Consider the following 24,163-nt stretch of genomic DNA (forward strand, 5'->3'; position numbering starts at 1 on the left):
TGCTTGTCTTCACTTTCTTTCACCCTGTCGACCCCACTTGCCAAATAAGTTTTGCGCTCATAGTCTCGCTGTAAAAACCAATATCCCTTTTTGGCCCGAAAAAGTTTATGCTACTTTCAAGTTTTGCAAAGATTAACAGACCCACGAACTCAAAGCTCCAATCTTGAAAACCAAGATCCAATTTAGAAAAGAAGGAAGAAATGCTCTCGAAAATCTCAGTTACCCACTTGAAATCATCACTATCTGCATCCACTTCTGGATTTATTAATTGTTTAAAGGGTGGAAATATAATTTTGCCCCTGCATGCATTTAGCACGTGCAATTAAACTGACAGAATTGAGAGACATGACTTAATTTGTTAATGACTACAAGTACAGTGACGAAATTGAGAAAATTGAAATCCCGGTGACTAACATTGCTTTCGAGCCAAACTCCGGCAAAAGAAAAGTGAACTCACAAAAGTGAAATAACAGAATTACCATTAGCAGTAAAAGGACAACGTGCATAATGTAAGTGAAACTCTGTTTCTCAAACATCCTACAGATACAGTTCGCACCACAATGTTGGTAAATTGAACAGCATAAGGTACAAAACTACTACAGCAGTCAAATTGGCTAATGAAAATCCATCAATCTTATCCCATTAACCCTTTTTGTTTTCTAGATATACTTGTTTGAGTAGGCACAGGGACTCACTGAAATAAAACCATCAGAACAATAACATATTATCATTAGCTTTCTAATCTGCATCCATTTCTTCCAATGCTGCTCTAGCTGCTGCCTTTGCTTCCTCTAGAAGCTCATCTGGAACCTGAAAATTGAAAAATAAAATTATAAATATGCAAGACAAGCTTTCACATGGAACTACCCTACAAGGTAACACAAACAAAACACAGATGAAGACGAAAACATTATAATACCATGCAGTAGCGATAATTGAAAACGGAGGGGCAAGGGAAAAATATTGGTTCAAAAGAATCATAATCTCCCTCCCATGTTAAATCATCAATTTCAATGTGGGGCTTAAAATGCAGAAGTTCAAAAAGATATTAAGCATAGTGGAAAATGAATAATAGATATCATTAAAGTTGGCACTTGTAGCTAGGAACCTCGCACAACTGAACACTATGGCACATCAAAGAACACAATCTCTAAATCCTATACCAGTCTAGATTACTTGGTTTTCAGGGGGGAAGCGACTGAAACAGCTAAGCCTTCCAAAAGATACGAATATTTTGTACCACATTTACTGACCCCCTACCTCTATGGGAGAGGTGGTCAGCAAATGTAGTACAAATAGCAGCCGTTGAAAGAGGATTGTATTCAAATTAACAGTCTTAGAACACGATGACAAGGTTTTTCTCAAATAAATTAATATGGAAAATTAATCATACAGGTCAGGAACCATTGCTGCATATAAAGAGTTTCTGCTCAGGCTCCGGAAGAATACATTTGTGAGCCTACTATAGAAATGTACATTCTACATCTCCAAGTGAGATATAGGTTCTAGGTCATGTACCATTCACCACTAGGTCCCTCCCTAAGAAAATAAGAAAAGCTATGGAACGTGGCCTAACAGCCAATTAAAAGGAAATAGTAAAGGAAAGGAAAGATATATTTTTTAAAATTCTGATAAACTTTACATATTAATGACATGTTACTTTTAATCACAAAATGATGGTATGAGAAACAAATGAGGCAATTGGAAAAAATAAAAGCCGTATCTGAAATTAGTTTGAATTTTGCAAGGTTCTTGAACTCAAAAGCAAACTTTAGATACCTTCTGATGCTGACGGTTTGATTCATCACAGACCCAGCTCATTTCTAATTCAAAGTCCTTGTCCTTTGCCTCATCATGGATTCCATAAATGCTGTTTGGCATAATTGAAAATTACAGTTAGTAGAAATTTCAGATTGAGCATCATGAGACATGCATAAATACATAAATGCTTTGATGCCTTCTACCATTACAATATTGTTCGGGAATGGGGGTGAAAGTAGCATGAAAAATATTATTATTGAGATCACTCTTTAGAACAAGCACATTATGCCATGATATATCTTATGGCAAACTCATGAAGCATATGAAACAATCTAGTGTCTGAGAAAAATAACTACATACTCAAAGACACACAAGCTAATGCTAATAATTATAACAATCTCAGCTTCTTCTTTTTTCTCTTTTTTTTTTTAAGAAACAAATTTTATTGCTGAAAACAATAAAATTAAAAATGGAGTGGGTAAGATGGCCACAACATCAAAAGATCCATTTCAAAATATTGACGACTAGATGCAACTGCGAGTGAAGTGAGTGAGATGCATCTGGCTAATAAAAATTTATTTTTGTTCTGGTAGATAAAATAAATTTCTGAGGGATAAAAAGGATTACTTGAGGAGTTGAGACAAGCGCATACCCTAGAAGATCATAGCTAAGCCAAAAACAAAAACAAGAGCCACAACAAAACCCACAATCAAGAATTGCAAAAACAAGGGCTACAAAACCCCCAAACCCAACTAAGAAAGAGGCCTAAAGGTTACAGAATTATTAAATTTTACAATAGACTTGTATGATTTACCTCTTACCCAACATATTACCTGCCGTAACCTTTTTATGATGTATCTCTTACCCAACACTATCTGCCATATGGGTAGCAAAATAAACTTATCCAAAATCTTCATGGTACAGTGCAGGGAGACCAAGGGAAATTCGGCCCTTGCCCAGTTCTCATCTCTGCAACTCTATCTTTTTCTTACATGAACACTAAAAATGCACAAAGGCAACTGCCTAGATTTCTGCCAGTTCACTCTTTAGTACTATATCGTTTTCCCTTGTCTATTATAGTTTATACAGTAATTATTCCTCTATGAAGGCACAGTTCGATTTATCTCCCATACCCACTCTCATTTTCCACAAAGAACTATAAAAAGAAAAAGAAATGGGCCCATAACTGTTTAGACCTATTAGTAGATAAAACAGTGCACCAACTGAAAAAAAAGGCTTTTGACCCTCTATCTTGTTCATAATGATATGACAACCAATATTATCAAATATGAAGCATCCTTGTTAGGTACACTGAATTTTGAAGAATAAAATGGTAAAAAGAAAAGTTGTTTGTCTTGAAAAGCTTACATTGAATTTTTAGGAAAAGTAAAAAGAAAGAGTTATTTATATCAAAAAACAAAGGTCGCATGTTTGATGTGGATATACATGCATACCTAGACGCACACATATACACTAATAAGGTCCTTAAATGAGGGCCTGCTCATGCATCTTACCCAATGTACACCTCTTTGCATATTTATTGGCCACATCTCATGTAATAGTTGAGAAACAAACCTTATTTAATGACCTTGTTACAAAATAACACTATACGTATATTAAAAATCTGTACCTAGATGCCACCATCATCAAATTACAACATGCCAACAAAGAATTCATAGAGGATGCCACTTACATCTTGGCTACTTCAATAACACCTTGCCGACAAGTCAATTCCGAAAGCTTCAACTTTTCAATCTCACTGCCATTGCATGATATAGATACACCAGTGTCACCTTTCAAATTTCTCAGCACAACAAAATATAATAAACAAAAGGAAAGAATTTCAAGTAAGAACAAATTTAACATTAATGCCCTTATCGAATTGTAAGACACATGTTCAAGCATCCTTGTTAGCATAGCCCGTGTGTCTGGTAGACGGATTTTGATTTAATGTTTGACTGATTGGTACACAAGTTTTTGGAGGGACCAAGATGGACCAAATTGATACAAAGTTTTTGTGGATACATTTGAGTGGATTTCCCTAATGGCAGTACTTGGTACACAAGCTTTCAGTGGGACCAAGATGGGCCATATTGCAAATTCTAATACTCAAGTCCACATTAATAAATCAGGAATTTCTCAACAAGATAATGCTGCAATATCTTGTCACAAAAATTTAGAAAACAAACTCTCAACTTACGTCTTAGCAGCCTGCCTGCCCTTTCCAATTGCAGCACCAAAATACCTCTAGAAGAAATGCCAAGAGCAGTATTAGTACAAAACAAGTCAACAAAAAAAATACTAAGCTAAAAAAATAAAAAAGGAATAAATACAATTCTTACGGCAGAAAAATAACAAGATACAAAAATAAACTCACGTAAGAAATGCCGGAAGGTTCAACCATGTACAGTTGTGGCCCATCTCTGTCATAACCTCCAAGGATTATCCCACATCCAAAAGGTCTGCATAACAACTTTCATAGATAATAAGAGGGTGTAAACAGAACCTTTAAAATGATAACAAGGAATTGCGAGTTCTCATCAAACCTGAGCCACCAATATAGCGTACACAAATGCACATAACTAGCAACACGTTCGGCAAGTTCCTTAACAGGAATCTGTTCACCATACACACTGCAGAAAAATCATAAAAATGAGATAAACATGTAAAAACATGAATAGATAAAAGATACGCAGACCATTTGAATTTCGAGTGGACTCCAGAGGTCAATTTCAAGGGTCAATCTATGTATAATGAAGAGTCAATCATCACATAGCAAGTGGTAATCATTCCAAGACTGGGGAAGAAAAAATAATAAAAGAGTAGTCACAATTATGCATGCATACAATTACTATAGAAGTTTCAAAACTTGTTCACCAACCAGATTGTCTAGATAATTCAAAAGGATATTAACAAAAAGACCTGTCCATGTCCATTATTATTAACAGGCATCAAACAAACATCAAGCAAGTCCCGACTCCTGAAAACACAAGCGTAATGTGAAATAGATAGTAGCCACAAAGTGAGGGGACCAGCAACATATTTGCATTTTTCAAAAGGTATCAGCAGTGTTAAATTATTACAACATGCGGTGAGGGAGAGAGAGACAGAGAGAATTCACCAGAACAGGGAAATACTTCAGATATTATCATGAAAAATGTTCAATGGCAATGGTTGACAATTTACAACTGCATAAACACATCCATAACATGCAAGTGTAATCCGAACATGGGATTTGAGCCTGTCTATTGACTAATATAACTAAATGAAAAGCCAAAGTATGGGTATACCAACCAAAAAAAGTTTTTTATTTACCCATTGATTATACCAATCACAAGTTAATATTTAAATACAGGATTCCAGCCAAACAAACCTGTCCATTCAAATTATACTAGAGCAAAAAATTGATAAAGAAAAGGAAAGGAAAGTAAGGGGAGGATATATTAACACAAATCCACGAGAGAGAGAGAGAGAGAGAGAGAGAGAGAGAGAGAGAGAGAGAATGTTTAAATGTTCCAAAGAACAAGAAACACTTTTTTTATAGGTAAAACTCAAAGAGAAAGGCACACCTTTCATAGTTGTTAGCTTCAGACTTGGTCCTGGCAACAATTTGCCTTCCATCTGCTGCTAATCCAGCAACTGCCTGTAATTGGATAACATCATAAAATGCATCAAAAACTAAATTTAGAAGTCAGCTCTCTTGCTAAGATTGATAGGTTATAATTGATCCACCAAAATTATCAGACAAATCTCATGAGATATCAAAAAATCTAAAGCTGGCACAAAATATCATACAGTCTATGAATATCTCAATATCTTTCTATGATGTATCAAACTACAGTTAGCAATGGTTTATACAAATCCACATGCTGCTTAGAATATCATATCACCAGTTTGACCATAACCTACGAAAGAAATCATAAAGGAAGCACCCAGGGATATAAGAATCAGGCTAGCCCAGTCTTGCAGATTCCAACCATATCTAGTGACTTTTCAATTCCAGGCGGCATTTCAAATAAGCAGCAGTCTGTATGCTACTTTCTTTTATTTCAGAATCCTAGTGATAAGCATAGGAGTAGAGACTTAAGATACGGAGGCTACATCAAAGACATTCACAATGTTAGTAGCTCTTGTTTAGGGCCAAAAAAATAAAAACAGTATCGATTTGTGAAAAGTAGTCAGACTCTCTGAGCACCAGGACTGCTATAAGTTTAAGATTTCATCTTATACTTCTAAGCAGCAAGAGAAACATCCATTTCCTTTTCAAAAAGCAGCTAGAGGCCAGAGCAACAAACTTTCAGATAACCCAACAGCAAAAGTGAACTCCTTTCTCGCCTAGTACAAGCTATAGTGTAATTTCTCTATAAAAAACTTCGCTTCTAAGTAATATTGTTGATGCCTAAAGTGTATTTTTCAATGAGGAATATGGATTTCCCGACATTATAAGTGACAAATATTATCTATCTAAGCATGCCCACAACATAATCTTGGCATCCTTGATTAACAATGGTAGATAAATTAAGATCCTAAAGAAAAATGAACCATTACTGAGCTCAGTTAGTAGGACTGGGTAGAGCCCACTTTTCACAGTAAAACTGTAAGAGAATCCAAGTAAATACCATGCCGGAGTGACGATGAACAGAATGAATCCTTCTATTGGAACCTGGCAACATCATCTTCGACGCTATAAGCTTTTCAACACCCTAAAATTCAAAATAAATAAATAAAAATTACCCCATGTTTACCAGAGAGGATGAGAGCTGAAATTTTGAAAAAACATTTATTTATTAAACTACAAAGAAAGAAAAGAAAAAGAAAAAAAAGTTTACCATAACAACGCCGTCCTTACATTTGATCCCAATTACAGTCCTGCAACAATTAATGGACAATTAAAAAAAACCCCAAAGTCCCAAATCAGATAGCGAAAATCATGTGGATTAAAAATTTGGACAAGTACTGCATTTTTCGGGGAACCAAAGTAGGGTTTCAGAGGGAAAAGGTACCCGGAGTTGTCAACGGCTTTGGCGGCGTACTCGATCTGGAAGACGCGGCCATCAGGAGAAAATGTGGTGACGGAGAGATCGTAACCTGTTCCAATGCTGCTCATCTTTCTTCTTTTGGGTTGAGTGTTGTTGAGAGCTCGACTGAGAAAGCTACAAATAGGGAGACACTGGCTTTTCTCTCAAGAAATAAATAGACAAAAACAAACAGAGGAGGAGTGGGGATGTTGATGACTATTTTTCGATTTGGGTTTCGGATTGGGCTTGGGCTTGGGCCCTTCTTCAAATAATAAGAAGGCTTAATTACAGTAATGCCCCTTGAAACTTTGGTCAAATCTCACTTTACCCCCCAAACTTAAAATGGCCCACTTTCATCCCTTGACCGAGGTTTGGTAACCCACTTTACCCCCTGCTGTCAACTCCATCCAAAACTCTGTTAACTTTGATGACGTGGCAGTGGTATTTTTTAAAATTATTTTAATTTTTAATTATTAAAATTATTTAATTATATTTTTAATTATTAAAATTATTTATTTATATTTTTATTTATATACAAAATTACAAAAAACACCCCTGCCATGTCATCAAATTTAACAGAGTTTGAATTGAGTTGACGGCAGGGGGCAAAGTGAATTACCAAACCTCGGTCAAGGGATGAAAGTGGGTCATTTTAACTTTGGGGGGGTAAAGTGAGATTTGACCCAAGTTTCAGAAGGCACTACAGTAAATAAGCCTAATAAGAATTGTAAAACCCACTTTAAATCAAACGGCCGTGCTGTCCATTTAGAGTTTGACCATTTAATAAACAAGCCGTGCGGGGCTCATCCATTTATAAAAATTATCAATCCCGGCCCAAACTTACAGCCCTAGCCCATATGGGCTCATGCCATGCTCGTGACGGACCATTAAACAGGCCAAGGTGCCCACACCAAATTTAACTTATGTATTGTTTTTTTTATCGTAATAATTTTTTTCAACATCATTTAAATCTTTTTTATAATTATGTATATACAAAAAAAAAATTATGATTTGTTGAAAAAATAGGCAAATAACTTTATTAAAGTATATTTAAATATAAAATAACTAGATTATTGTTTAGATTTTAAAAATTGAAACTTGAAAAATAAAATTATTATTATATGTATAATAAAACATTAAATTTTAATATATATTATTAGAGAAAAGAAATAGACTTGAAGTTAAGATATAAATGTAATAATATTATGTATTATTTTTCTCTAAAATAAATATAATTTAATAAATAGGCTTTAAACGAGCAAGCCTATTGGGTTTTGGGCTAGTCCCGTCCGTTTGACACTTCTAATAATGAGGGCTACTATCCAAGGTCTTCAAGAGAGGACCTACTTATTAGCCATTGGATCAAATTTGGTAGTCCAATGTTCCCATGAACTTAAGTAGCAAGAGTTTTCTCAAATGCAAGACGACTACTAAACACGTCAACAGAACCCCCAATAAAAAGGATAGGGACCAATCATTGTGGCTAGGAAGCCATTCAGAAAGAAGTGTTAGGCGACTCAACCATGATGTGACAATGAGTCCAATCCAAATAAATGATCTGTTATGCTCCAAGCATCAAGCTCATTCCCAAAATACCGAAGAAGCATCAATAATGATTAGAAGGTTTGTCAATCACAAAAGTCCATTAATCTCAAATCCTCCAAATCATGTCTAGACACAAATGCAAATGTCAATAGTAAAACCAAATTAGTGAGTTCATATAAAATGCGCATTAATCTTTCCTTTGACATTGACAATAAAAAATGGTACAAAACCATTTTTCTCATGGGTTATCTACCCCATGCAAATTTATGTGAGGTTGAACCATTTCAAATCTCCAAAAAAGAAATTTCAGAATCAATTCAAGGGCTCTAAACCCTCACAAATCTCTTTAACACAAATTCTCAATTAGTGAATCATTCACTCATTAATTGCCAAATTTTAGAACTATGTTGGTTTGATCCCTTCATAGGGTACGTAGGCAATCTAGGCTCAATCTATATGCAACTGAAAATCCATTTGAATCAATGGTTTTCGTCAACCAAATTCAGTCAAAAAATGATCTTCACAAATCAACTTCATTGAGGTTTCAAGTCAAATCTCAAATGAACTCAAGGGCTCTAAACACTATCAAATGTCTCAAAGACACAAATCCTAAATTAGTGGGCCATACTTTCCCCAAACAGAAACCATGGTTTCTTAACCAAATTTGCCCCAAACACAATTCCAAATAGAATCCTATGTTTATTCAACTAAATTCACTTAAACTTTTTTCAATCAAATCCAATTCAAATTCCCTTTGCAATGAGTCATGTATTCATTGCAGATTTTCAGAACTACGAGTGGCTTAATTCCTACAAGGGATACATAGCCAACCTAAGGTTTGATTTAGGAGCAGCATCAAAACAAAACACATACTTTCTGGGAACATTTAGCTGTGAGTTACAAGAAAACGTCTCTTCGCATATAACCTCTTTAGATCACTTTCCTTAGCTCAAAGACCATGGACTCGTCAATAAGTGAACAATTACAGTTTAGACTGCTACTTGAATTTACATACTTTCCCTTATGTGTTAACCTAAATGATTTGCTAAACGAAATATCCATAAAAGGTTTCATGTAATGATTGGCTTTTAAGGCTTATTTCTAACAAGATATTCCATGTTTTCTTATGTTATGTTGAGTTTAAAATATAGGGCTTATATACTTATGTTGAGGAATGCATGATTTGGATTGAGTTTAAAATACGAATAGAAACATATCATTACAATGAATATCTTATGGAGGATGTAGATTGTAGTTTATGGCCAAGATAATGATAATGAATCTCCTTATCTTGAATTAGACGAAAATGGTGTTGCATTACTAGATCAAACTCTGCAATCATTTCAAGTAGGCCTAAAAAGTTACCATTACTATCTTCATAAATTTTTTCATTTGTTCCACGAAATGCCAAATTATGTATAGCAAGACATTTCACAACGGCAATGATTCTGAGTATAACATTTTTCCAGTGTAGTGTATCTTTCTTGATAAGCTCTTGTAATTCTTTATCAATTGTTTGATTTGTTTTCATTCTGATTTGCAATTCAACATAAGACCTCAAGTTAGTGAGGTGTTCGACACTCCTTTCATGTTGTTTAAGCTTCGCACCAAGATGTTTCTAATCTCAAATTCCTTCACTTGCTGACTGACTTCTAGTATACATTGTTTTAAACAACTTACAACATAAGCAAAACACCTTATCTAATTCCTTTGAGTACACTACCCATTTTGAATCATGAGTTTCCTCATTTGATAATGTTCGAAGATAATAATTTGAAGAAAAATGTCTTTTGTATTCATTAATAGGGAATTTGAGATTAGTTTCTCTTACGGGACCCTTTTTTACAAGTAACTTTCTCATTTTTGCATCAAGGTTATCCCAAACTTTCGGATCATAAATGTTAAAAAAAATCTTGTTTCTGGACATTCTGGTTCATTCATTGTATGTTCATCATGGCAAGGTCCATCAATATTTTCATTTTCATCTAGATCACCAACTTCGTCATTCACATCATTGTCATTTTCTGCTAATTCTTCCAACTGAATTGGTTGTTCAGATTCATCAGGTAAATTTCAAGTGAAGCATTGTTATTTTTAGCAAAATATTTATAGTAAATTGAGCTTAGACCCATAAAATTCATTTTAAATCACCTACAACCCTTTCCTTTAGTTTTCTATTTAAAATACCCAATTTTTTCAAATAATACCCGATGACTAGGACCCAACTAAGCAAGTTACCTAATATAACTTAAAATCTGATTTATTGTATTTTTCGGATTCCAAAACTACCCCTATTTATGACTTAATGTGTTATGGGGGTGTAACTAATGACACACGTTGAATTTGGAAAGATCATCAAATGGTTGTAATGGATGTAGGAATTAATTTAGAAACTTATTTGAAATTAAATATTGAATTCAACATTAACGTATTAGTAATGTATTTTACGACTAGTAATCTATTTTTGAATTAATGTTGTTTTCCTTTTATGTATTACGACTAGTAATCTATTTAACATATTAGTAATTTAAATTCAATGTTGAATTTAGAAATTAATGTTGTTTTCCTTTTATGTATTATACGACTAGTAATCCATTTTATTATAGTTTTATGAATAATAGTGTACATTTTAATTATGTTGAAAAATAATTTGATAATCTATTTATTGTTTGTTTTTTGAAACACATTTTTTTTAAATGAACCTATTTTTTCTCTAAATAATGTACTCTTTTTTTCTCTAAATAAAGCACCTATTACTTGTTTTATGAAAAATAATTTGATCATCTTTTTATTGTTTGTTTTTTGAAAACAATTTTTTTTAAATGAACCTATTTTTTCTCTCCAAATAATGTATCTATTTTTTTTCTCTAATAATGTACCTAGTAAAACAATTTACCTAGTATAATGAATCTATTTTTTCGCTAAATTTTGTATCTATTTTTTTCTCTAAATAATGTACCTTTTTTTTTCTCTAAATAATGTATCTATTTTTTTTCTCTAATAATGTATACCTAGTAAAACAATTTACCTAGTATATAATGAACTTATTTTTTCCTTCTAAATAATGTACCTATTTTTAATTTATAAAAAATGTGCATAAATTTCAATTATACAACGCAACTACCTAGTAAAACAATTTACCTAGTATAATGTACCTATTTTTAATTTATAAAAAATGTGTATAAATTTCAATTATACAACGCACCTATTTTCTATAAATTATTGTGTACCTATTTTTAATTTATGAAAAATGTACGGAAATATCAATTAGAAAGTAACTGACCAATTTTTTTAAAATTTTTTTGGTAAATAATATACCTATATATTTATATTTATATTTTTCATATGTACATTATTAGACATGTAATTTACATATATATTTTTTTGGTTAGCAATTTTAGGGGGCGATATATTAGAGGGAATGACAACCAAAAGAAATGGGGTGATTGATATGCTATTAATAGGGAGTTTTAATTACAATTATAGCAGTTAATGAAATGCTTGGAATTAATTATAAATAAAATATGAAGTATGATGGCAAGGATGTAAAAACATAGGAATACTACGACCTCTTATATCTTACTGGTCATTTAAGTTTGAAATTGGGTTTTACACATAGATTTAGAGAATGATGGGTATATGTCTAGGAAATAGAAATTGTAGGGACCTATTTATTCAAAGACCCTCTTAGACTTTGAGCAATTTCTTCTTCCTTTTTTTTTGGTTTGTCTTTTGATATTTACAGAAAGTTGTTTATTAGGAAACATTTTATAAGTTTTATAATAAACACAACACAAACAATAACAATAAAACTAATAAACACATAACAATAAAACTTGGATTTTGAGCATCTTTTCTTGAACTTGAAACTTGCAATTTCCAATTGTAAAAAACAACAATCTCTGCTAAGTTTTCTGCTAAATCAAATAAAAAAACAGAAAGAAGTTAATAAAGATGTCTATTACAAAAATCATATTATGTATGCATCTATCTATAATAAAAAAAAAGACAAAAAGAAAGAACTTTCAAATTGTTGTTGTTGGCGACGTGTGTTACTACTTAGTTTAGAACTATCAATTTCTTGCTAAGGACTCTTTATTTTTCTATATTTAGTTAGTTTCCTTCTTTTTTGTTTTTTGGAATATTATATTGCATAATATATCATCTGTTATTTACATCTTTTCTTATTGGACATTGCTTCAATTCATTGAATTCAACATCCGTTTGGTTAATAACCTCGTATTGCATCTTTTCATATTATTATTTTTTTCTTTATCCATTAGATCAAAATTGCTTGGAGGGATGCAAAATATACTAAAGTACATGAGTACCTTCGAGAGGAGTATGAGGTTACACAATGCTTCGGAAACTTGGATTTCAAGTTAAATTTTGTAGAGGTAGTTTTTCCCTTGTAATCATTACAAGTTCAACTTGATTCTTAAATAAGGGAGACATAATTACTTCAAATTGTTATATTGTATCATAAGAAGTTGGTTGGAAAAATAATATAATACTTGAAAAAGCGTATGAATGGACAATGTGTAAAAATTTGAAACATTCATTTCTTGCAAGAAAGTCAAATCGTCTGGAATGGAGCATCATTTTCCAGTTGAGTGTAGAGAACATTATATCACTATACGAGATTGTTCATGTTCGTGATGTGGGAAGCAGATGATAAAAGTTGCAGCAACCAAGTCAGTATAGAAAATTTGTTAGATAGAGAAAAGTGATTTTTTATGAGTATTATTTCAAAGTGTTAAAAATTCTCTGATTTCATCCCTAATTGAATTGCAAGTTTCGTTGTATTTTATAATATGACTGAGACACAATGCACATCAAACACAGAAAAAACAATTGCATTATCCATCCCAATAGTATTTGTCCAACAACCATATTGTGAGATAACAACAAACAATGCTTTATATTTGAGGCAGTAAAAAAAGAACCAACTATATAATGTCAATCTCTACTATGTGAAAAGCTAGAAGGAATTCAGGTCAAATTGTGACATAACTATATACAGTGCTCTCCATCCCAATCGTATTTATCTGACAACCATATTGTGAGATAACTACATTGAAGTGCTCTACATTTAAGGTAGTAAAAAATGAAGCAACTATATAATGCCAATCTCTACTAAGTGAAAAGCTAGCAAGAATTCAGGCCATTTGCATTTGATACCAAAAATCATCTTCATCATATTTTATACTTTGGAACTGCATGTGGCAATCGTTCATAGGTGATGGTTATTTGTAATACCCCGAAAAATTCAAGGTGGATTTTCATATTTTAGTGAAAAATAATATAATTGTGGAGAATGATTATGGATATTTTATCAAGAGATTTTGGATTGAGATTATTAAATTAAGTGTGTTTAATTTCAAGTTGGACAAACATGACCCAAAATACCCCTAGGTGTGGATAATTACCAAAATACCCTTGTAGGCAAAGAAAAGAAGAGAAAGCAACGTGTAAGCCAAAGCTTTCTTCCCTCCTTCATTCTTCCCCCCTTGCCTCAAGCTTTCATATCCACCATTTATGAAAGGATGAGTCACCTAGTCTAAAATGGTGAGTCACCTAGCCTAATTAAGATTCTTTCTTATTCTCTTCCTCCCCATTCATTGAATTATCACCCTCTTCTAAATGGATGACTCACCTAGTCTAATTAAGGCTCTTCAATCATGAATTTACTCTTATCCTCATCATTCATTGTATCATCCATTCCTTCCTCATTCACCTTAGTTTCATCCTTATTCTTCTTTTGTTCCTCTTAAAAATCCAAAATTCGTCACTTCCTTGGAGCAGCCAAGAACTCAACTTTCGGAAGCTCAAATGAGAAAACTTTCTTCATAAAAGTTGTTCATTTACGTGATTCCTATAACATACTCAAATTTCAGCTGAATCCGACTAGTATAGGCTCTGAAACGTTGGTATGATCACAATAAGTTTACCATTTCCTGATTTCACAGCAGTATGCTCGGTTTCAGTTTGTTTCTGTGCTTTCCTGTACTCAAATGACGTTGGTTCCTTCATCAAAGTTGTTTGAAATGCTGTCTATTATAACATATCAAAATGTCAGATTGATCGGACTTCTCTAGCCACCTTGGGAATGTTTAGAGTGGAACTTGTTTATAGTCTTCAACCTTAGTTCCTTCCCTCGTTTTCAGTCCAAAACACTCATTTCAAAAGCTCAAAACACTATGGTTTCTTCATGATAGTTACTCCAAATTCTCCCCTTTATAACATATCCAAAGATCATCCAAACGCAATCACTATAACTCTCTAAAAATTGGTATGAACAAAACTTGTTCAATTGATTATGTTGAATCTCTTGTTATAGATGTGTACTTTCTCTCAAATGGCTTGTTCCTTATCATTCAATTGCTCAAATTAGCCACTATCATCTCAAGTAAATGATTCTTTGAAGGCTTGAAGCTTTTCTTTTTATTGTCTCTTTGAGTACTAGTTATAAACCAAGTGTTGGTTCTCAAGCATATATATATATATATCTTTCGAAGTGTGTTTTTGTGAAGTTCTAGATTATTTCGATGTGATTTTTGTTCCAATTTCATTTTGGGGTTTTGTTACATCAAAATGAATATCTCAAGGGTTATTTCAAAGTTGATTTTGTGCCATTTGAATTTAAATTGATTTTTTGTGAAATTTCAAAGTAGAGACTATCCTGCTGGAATTGTTTTGATTCTGCTGCATACCTTGTTTTGAAGTAAGTGTTTGAAAACTTCCTAAACTTGGATTTTCATGAAATTTTAGTATGTTTTACTTTCTTGTATTTTCTTCAGATCTGGAAAGTTTTATCCAGTTTGGTTGTAAATTGTAATTTTGGTGATTTTTCAAAATAAAGTGTACAAACCTGAAAAAAAGAACGTTATGCAGCCTAGTCTGTTTTGGTTTCTATTTTGACATGCTTCTTTAACCCTAATTTTTATCAAATTTTGACATCCTTAATATTTCTATGTCTAGTTGTGATCTGGAAGGTTTTACATTATTTTGACTTGAACTCAATATTTAGTGAATTTTCAAAATTAACGTGTTCAAACCCAAATGTTTAGCAAAACTGAAATTTTAGTTTTAAATTGATGTTTTAAATTTTCTTTATGAGTCTAGAGCCGAACCACCTGATTTTAAACATCCCAAAGAGTAGAACTATTATAGGAGGGGAATAGATTAGTTTTTCCTTGACGCTTGGTTGGAAGGAAGGTTAAGGGAGTAACAATCGGGTTAAACAACTTGTCAAGTGTTTTATGGGGTTTTAGGTCTGCGTGAGCTACTAGGACACTCAAACTTGTTTCCTTATTTCCAATGAATTTTAATCAATAAATTAACTTAACTAGGTGTTCTACTCTGCGTACTTTCAAGGACGAAACCGCATAAGGTTAAGCTAGCTGGACTTGAGGTAGGGTTTCCTGATTTCCCGATGATTGGGCTATGTCACTTTTAATCTTGGTGCTTATATATAGTACTATAAATATGAATATTATTGTTGTGTTGCTAGGTGAATACTATTTGATGTTATGTGAATATTATTGTTGATGTTTCTCCGTGGATATTATTTGATGTTGAGTGAATATTATTATGCATGTGATTAAGCCTGGAATATTATTGTTATTATCTATATTATTATTCTACAGAGATAAATGATGTTTGCGCTGCATTACATATGCATCATAAAGACAGTGGTGTTTGGGGTGTGTGTGTTTGTCGTTTGAGGTATATCTAAGGGGTGGGAGAAGGCCTTAGATATATCTAAGTAAATTAAATGTGGAATATATTCAGGTGACGGGAGCAGAGCTTGAATATATTAAGGTGATGGGAGCAGGGCCTCTAATGATAAGTGAAAGTTGAGAAATTCGTAAACAAAAGAAAGATGGGTTAAGGGACGGATGGGCGCTAGTTCATATTTTAGGGTATTCGGAGCCATAGTGGTAAAACGCATGGTATGGGACATGCAGGCTTGTTGCCCTAGGATATGAATTAGTGGGATTAGAAGGGAGTGAGTTCATAACATCATCGCATATGCAAATTTATTTATCTGGTCTGATTACATAATTATCATATACCTTGTGTTGCTTGATGCATGACACTTTGATTAACTGTGATAGCTGACTTTGAGGGGTTTGACGGTACTCTACTGGGCATTTGAATGCTCATACCCTAATAGATTGTGCAGGATTAAAGAAGAAGTTTGAGGAAGCGGGTTCAACTAAGCTGCTGGGCTTTTATTGATGATTTGTGTAATTAATATTCGTAAGTAGTCAGCCGTTTGTTAAAGATCTTAGTGTGTAGTTAACTACAAGCTACTGCGACTTTGATTTTGTGTTAAGTAAATTTGTATTATTTTGTGGGTCTTTTTCTCATCATATCATGGTTGTAGGATTTTATTCTTATGACTATTGTATGACTCACACCCTGATTCGAGAATATTCCTTGTTTTCGAATCGGGTCGTGACATTATTCCTTCCAAGCTTTCTTCTATAGCATCCTTCTTAATAAAAGCTAATAGTAGACTTGCCTATTTCATCTTTTCACCGAACCCAATGAATCAAATATGTTTAACGTTTGTCAAACACCATGCCACATCATCTCTTGGGGCATTCCAATCAAACTTCTTACTCTATGGAACATCTTTCCTATTTACCATTTCGAGATCCAATCTTTGTACATTAGGAAAATGTGAGAAAAAAATATTGCATGAACACCCAACCATAAGAATTTGCCATACACAATCTCACGCTCATGACATGATGGAAATGAGGAAATATCTTTCCGAACTTGTCTCAAATTGCATCTTCTCATGATAAAAAAAAAAAATGTAGTCCATACAACTCCAGTTAAATGTAAAACTTAGAGCTTGCAAAAATAAAATCAGCACATTAATCAATAACAATACATACATTTCATTCAAAATTGTAAATATACAACTAAAACTAAATCATACTTTAAAAGTACCATCTCCAAAAACTAGCGAGATAACATATATTGTCGCTTTATTAATTGTTGAAAAGACTTCTCAAGATAGACGGAGAAGTTGCCTCTTCACTTTATAGAAGCGGCTTTACAATCACGCTTCTTGGAGAGAATTGAAATTTCCAATCTTAAACTTTACGAATAGTGACTCATCGAGATGAAGAACATTTAGTTGCGGAGCATCAATTTTAACTTCATAGAGGTTTCTAGCGGAGAGGTACACTTCATGTCCTCTATCAAGCTATAGCTTATGAAGATGCAGTTTAATTTAGTCTTAGATGACTCTTGAGACCTTATTTGGAATTTCTGTTTTTTGTCAAGGAGTCTCATGATTTTTCCTTGTATTTGCAGATCCTGGAGCACCGAACACCACTTGTAGAAGTCGAGGATATATGCGTGCGATGACCAAGATCTATTGACTTGTATAATGCTCAATCTCATAAAAGTTCTTGTAAAGGGAGTCAATGTTCACGATCCACGTTTATATAATGCTAAATCCCGTCACGTAACTTTAGGTGACCAACTCAAAGTGCAACGACGAACAATCATACATACTCTGCAAACTTAAAGTCATCAAAATAAAGGTGATGATGAAGAAGTGATGGTCCTAGTAGTCCATCACGTTGCAATTAAAGAGCTCGATGATGAGGAACCTTTCGAGGATGAAGTTCAAGAAGCCTTTCCTGCACTGAAAGACGTGGGGTAAGTGACTATAGATGAATTGAAAGAACTAAACTTGGGCACAAGTGAAGACCCAAGACCTACCTTCGTTAATGCACTTTTGTACCCTAGTGAAGAGGAAGCATATTATTAGCTTCTACTTGAATTAAATATGGCTTTGCTTGGACATACAAGGAGATGCCAAGCCTTGATCCAAAAGTTGTTGTCCATTGTTGGGGTAATTTCAAAGGTCAGAAGTTTAGGAAATAAAAAGTTAGAATCTAAAGGGTTTAGCTATTATGTCTAGTTTATGAGTTGAAGTTAATGTGAAGTTTAGTGGGTATAATGGTTATGATTATATTTAATGTTGAGTTAATATTATGGCCTATAAATAGGCGTTGTATCAATTCTATGTTTGGGAGTATCAAGAGTATTAAGTGTGTTTGGGAGTATCAAGAGTATCAAGTGTGTGTTGTAGTAGAGTATTTGAAGTATCAATCTTATTGAAGTTTGCCTCAAGTAAGTTTGTGTAGGAGCTCTGTGTAGCCTTCAGGCTTCACATCTCCAAAATGATGTTATTTCTTTAGTTCGTTATATTGTTTCCCCCTTCATATTTAGAGTGCAAGTGCATAAAGCTAAATCCACCAATATCCATCACCTTGCAATCAAGCCCGGAACGAGTCCGATCAAACAAACTCAACGTTGCTTCTGCCTAGAGCTTCTAAGTTAGATCGAAGCTGAAGTTGACACGTTGATCGTCGCATGATTTATTGGGGAGGTAAAATGCTCGTGGATCGTGAACATTGTTCCTGTGACACGTTGATCATCGTATTTGTTGCTCATAATTGAGCTCATGGTATATGCAACTATAGGTAATGAAGCTTTATATTTCATGGATGGTTCATTCGGATACAATCAAATAATAATGTCGCGAGAGGGTGACGAGCTCATAGATTTCCGCACTCCGAAAGGAATGTGTTGTTGCAAGGTAATACCATTTGGTCTTAAGAATGCATGTGCGACCTATCAACGTATATTGCATAGGATCTTATGTGACTTGGTGGTCAAGTCACAGATAAGAGAAGATCTCACTTGAAGGACCGAAGAATAGTGTTTAACAAACTGTGGAAGTAGCAACTCAAGAGTGCTTTTGGAGGAGTCTAAGATTATAGGTATCCAAGACATTCACGAGCAAAAGGTTTTACGTGAGTTGAAGAGTTTATAAGGACATCTTGCTTATATTTGATGATTCATCTCAAACTTAGTAAGGATGTGTTAACCGTTCAGTCGTCTTATGAAGAAGGATGTCTCGTTCGTTTGGGATGATGCTTGTCATAATGTCTTTAAGGGCATAAATAAGTACTTATTGAGTACACCACTATTATGAGCTCTTTTCCCAGCAAGCCACTTGTATTGAACATTGCGGCTCAAGAGAGATCAATTGGAGCTCTTCTGGCGCAAAAGAATGAGTCACATAAAGGGCATGCACTCTACTATTTAAGTCAAACCCTTATTAGTCCCGAACTAAACTACACGCCCATAAAAAAGACGTGTATCACACTTGTTTTTTATATTCAAAAGTTAAGGCACTACATGCAAGCATACACAATCCATCTAAGTGCACAAGCTGACCTAGTGAGGTATGTTATGTCAAAACTAGTTTTGACAGGGCGCTTGTCCAAATGGTGACTCCAATCAACCAGCTCTCGACGCACTACGAGGTTAGAAAAATATGAGAGCAAATATGGCATGAACACCCAACTAGAAGAATTTGCTATACACAACCTCAAGCTCATAACACAATGAGAATGAAGAAATGTCTTTCTAAACTTGTCTCAAATTGGAGCTTCATTATGATAAAAAAGAAAAAGAAAAAAGGTAGTCTATACAACTCCAGTTAAGTGTAAAACTTAGTGCCTGCAAAGATAAAATCAACACATTAATCAATAATAATACATACAATTCATCCAAAATTGAAAAAACAAAACAAAACAAAACAAAACAAAATCATACTCCAAAAGCACCATCTCCTACAACTAGCGAGCTAGCATATAGTGCCGATTTGTTAATTGTTGAAAAGACTTCTCGGGAAAAATGAGGAAGTTCTCCAACTTCTCCTAGCCGCCTTTTCGCTTCATAGAAGCCGCTTTGCAGCCTTTCTTCTTGGAGAGAATTGAAATTTCCAATCTTAAACTTTACGAAAAGCGACTTATCGATATGAAGAACTTTTAGTTGCAGAGCATGAATTTCAACTTCATAGAGGTTTCCAGCTAAAAGGTGTACTTCATGTCCTCTATCAAATTGTAGCTTATGAAGATGCATTTAATTTTTAGTCTTAAGAGACTCTTGAGACCTTATTTGTAATTTCTGTTTTTTGTCAAGGAGTTTCATGATTTTTCCTTATATTTGCAGATCCTGAAGCATCGAACACCACTTGTAGAAGTCAAGGACAGATGCGTGCAATGACCAAGATATATCGACTTGTATAACACTCAATCTCGTGAAAGTTCTTGTAAAGGGAGTCTATGATATTAGCCCATGGGTTGGTTTTGTTGGTTTAAACTCGTTTAAAGGGTATGAACTTATTTTGTGTGTGGTGAATGATTGGGGATATTTTGTGAATTTGTTATGCAAGTGGATTTTGTCAGATTTTCGACAGAAGTCGAACTCCAAGGTGGTTTTGAATTTAGGCAAAAGGGGTAGTATTTCAGTAAATTGGGTCCGACACAGTGTCGAACAAGTACATGGTTCATCATGGATTCCGAGGGGAATCCATAAAGTTACATAACATGTTTGGCTTTAGGGCATATTTCCAACCGGTTGTATATCGTTTTTTTGTTGAAAAGATTGTAGATCCTTTTACTAAGCATGAGATGTCATTTTTGTACTGCTTTTGACCTTAAGACTCGAAAATTATTTCCTTAATTGAGATTACCCTATGACTTCTCTTAATTCCTAGCTATAGATAAAAAGGGTTAGTTGGATTAGTTATCAAAGGTGATAGGTGTGGACATCCGATGAAGTGCACCAGATGGTTCAAATTGAAGACAAATTAAATGGAAGAATTATAGGAGTAGAAAAGTAATAATTATGTGTCCATTAGCCTGCATGAGCCTAAACTGCACATGGCACCACCCAAAAAACCAAAAAGGCTTGTTGGATTGAAAACACGAAAGGGTGATCCAAGCAAAAGTTAGAGCATAATAAAGTTCGTTGAGTTGAAAAACCGAAAAGATGGCTTAAGCAAAAGTTAGGACCAAAAAGAGCCTATAAAGTTGAAAACCCCAAAGGGGGACTCAAGCAAAAAATATATATCTTTGAACTACGTGATGACTTAATCCCTTTTCATCGACTGTATGTAGGTAATTTGGAAAATTAACTCCAAGTTCAGTCAACATCAAAATAAGAAAAAAAAAGTTTCCCCATGAATTTGAATCATAAGAAAGAAATGATGAAACGAGGGAACGCTTTTATTTCATTATGAAGGTCAACTAGTAAACATAAATAATTTGACAACGTCAAAAATATTTATGAATGAAGCAAAGAAAGTTTTAAAAAAAACAAAAAATTGCTATTCCCAACTCAAGTCTCTAAAGCCATTATGTAACCTCTCAAACCAAGCTCGTAGTGTGTCCAAAGCCTCAGCATCAGCGTGAGATAATACATGAGTTTTTTCTATCACAGTCTTCTCCTCCTTTAAATGGGTGAGCTCATTGTGATGTTGTGAAAGTTGCGCATCACTCTCCGAAAGTGATTCGTTGAGTTGGCAAAGTCTTAACTCCAACTATTCTTGTTCTCTCTTCAACTCCTCCATACGTGTGTTTGCAGAATAAACAGCCTCAAGTATGGATAGATGATGAATCTCCTCTGCTTGTTGCAGAGACAAAACAATAGAAAGTGAAGGGTCAACATCAACTAAAAGATCAACTGCAGTCACCATAAGTGCATAAGCTTAGCTCGTAAGGATAAAGAGTCTGCTCCAACATTTTGTCAAGGTAGTCAACAATTTGCCAAGTTCATCCCTAAATGAAAGAAGCCTTCAAGATTATGTTTTTTACTTGGTTTCCTAACATGGAAACTACTTTGTGAACCACAACACCTAATTTGGGTTAATGGTACTCGGCTAAAATAATTAATGAGATTTTTAGATTGGTAATGTTGTGGTGTACCTTTTGAATTATTAATAGTAGAATTACCTATTTTAACTTGTAGTAAAAGTTTTATTACTTGTCAAAGGAGTAATTTTTGCATGTCTCACAACTTGTGTAAGATCTCTATTATTGAACATGCGGCCTCAACCCACATGCAATGTCATCAATTTAACAATGTTGATGTGTCAAGTATAATATAAAGTACCAATATTAATGTCACAAAAAATTTCAATAATTTCAACAAAAAAATTGCATAAAAGACCAAATGACGATAATTTGATTTCACTTTGTGATAAAAACCAAAAATAAAATAAAATAAAATAGTTGGCGGACAACACAATTGTAAACGGTAACTTGGACCCATTGTCGGTAACTCCATCTTTCAGTTGTTCACTTGGTAATTCATGTAGATAGAGTATCATCTTCCTCTTCCAAAAAACTGTCGAACACCTTAGAGAAAGCGTCAAAACCTAAAGGCATCTCTTGCTGCTCCACAGAGATTGACCTCAGTAGGTTCTCCAGAGCTATGTTGTGATCTTTTCAATCTACCATTTGTTTGAGGACTGAATATCCGACATATATATTAAGGCCCATTCTCGCAGAAGTGAAGAAGAGACATTAAATTGACATTAAATTGAACAATAATTAGTACCAATCATATTGACATTAGAACTTTCTCAACAACCAAAAACTTCCATTATAAATACAGTATATATATTATCTGGTATAGATAGATAGACCTATCTAACATAAGATTCAGCTAGGCCTAGGTAACATTTTGATGAAATCCGACTCACGACTCACGAGGCACCCCCACCTGCATGCATCCAATACTTTTGGGGTATAAGCCATTCAAAAATAGAAACGATGAGATGTCAAATACATGCTTCCACAAAAACTAGGCAAAACATTACGCATGCATGTATGCTCACATTATATAGAGCTTATCCCACACGTACAAAAACATATTGTGATGCCTACTGTTATTTCAAAAATAAAAACTACGTGAGTTAGAGAGAAAACTTGCCAATGGTTAGTTGTGTGTACTTCTATCGGTGCTAGGTTTTCCTCTTCAAATCTCCAACAATGTGTATACTCCAACAAATATAAGTCTTAAGTAATAATAAGTCCAACAATCAATACTAAGTCTCCAACAATCACAACATGAATATAATAAGTTTTCACATAACATAATTAATAATACAAACCAATTTGTCTCGAAATCATAACTTAATAATAAAAACAACAATAAAATAATACAAACTAATAGTCTTGAAATCATAACTTAATAAACAATATTGTCTTAATCATTATAATATTAAGTTGGGTGTTGTGGAAGAAAAAATATTATAATGATTAAGACATTATAGTTCATCAAGATATGAAATATTTTGATCCATGGAGTTGGCTGAAGAAGAGGTGGAAGTATTATCTAAGGTGAGAGGTTGAAATCGGGAGGAAGAAGCTAAGCCTTACGATAAAGAAGTGAAGAAGAGATGAGAGAAGGTTTTTGTTGTATGTGAGGTAAGTTGAGAGTGTTGAAATTGGAAGGGAATGAGAGTTTAAATAGGCATATGAGTAATTAATAAACCAACCGCACTCATACTGCAATGGAATGTAGACAAACTATACACAAGACATTATTATTAAGCATGGGGCCATGAGCCCTGTAGATTTGATTTTCTTGCAGCAAATCAAAAAAATAAGGGGACCCACCACCCCCACTCTCCACACTCTCCCACACTTGTGTCTGCTTTGCTTCCCCCTTACTCTCCATTCCCTATCTCGGAATGGAATCCAAAACTCACCATTTAACTTTAGATCATTTGCAAAATTATTACTTTTTTCAAAGCTTCGTTGTCATGAGACCTAAAAGATTTCAGTTGAGATAAAGACGACGACTTGCCTGTAGATGATTCCTTGATTCAAAACGATGCATCTTTGACCACTAAACAACATAATCAGAAGTGATCTCCAATTCGCAATTATTGTAGATGTGGTGCCAACATTGACGCATGACCTCCAATGTGAATACACAGATAT

The 24,163-nt window shown here is 33.9% G+C and overlaps 1 protein-coding gene across 1 annotated transcript; it reads right to left on the reverse strand.

The window, feature by feature from the left end:
- Window positions 1-462: 462 nt before the first annotated feature.
- Window positions 463-6,958, reverse strand: PAG1 (20S proteasome alpha subunit G1). The gene is made up of 10 exons (XM_021966495.2): window positions 6,765-6,958; window positions 6,591-6,630; window positions 6,381-6,464; window positions 5,331-5,404; window positions 4,308-4,394; window positions 4,139-4,223; window positions 3,962-4,008; window positions 3,455-3,520; window positions 1,780-1,870; window positions 463-810 (listed from the first exon to the last, which is right to left on the reverse strand). Exons 1-10 carry the CDS (start codon window positions 6,866-6,868, stop codon window positions 739-741), a joined length of 750 nt encoding a protein of 249 aa, XP_021822187.1. The 5' UTR covers window positions 6,869-6,958; the 3' UTR covers window positions 463-738.
- Between the last annotated feature and the right edge of the window lie 17,205 nt (window positions 6,959-24,163).

The sequence above is a fragment of the Prunus avium genome, chromosome 7 (assembly GCF_965620075.1).
Source record: "Prunus avium chromosome 7, drPruAviu1.hap1.1, whole genome shotgun sequence".
NCBI lineage: Eukaryota > Viridiplantae > Streptophyta > Magnoliopsida > Rosales > Rosaceae > Prunus > Prunus avium.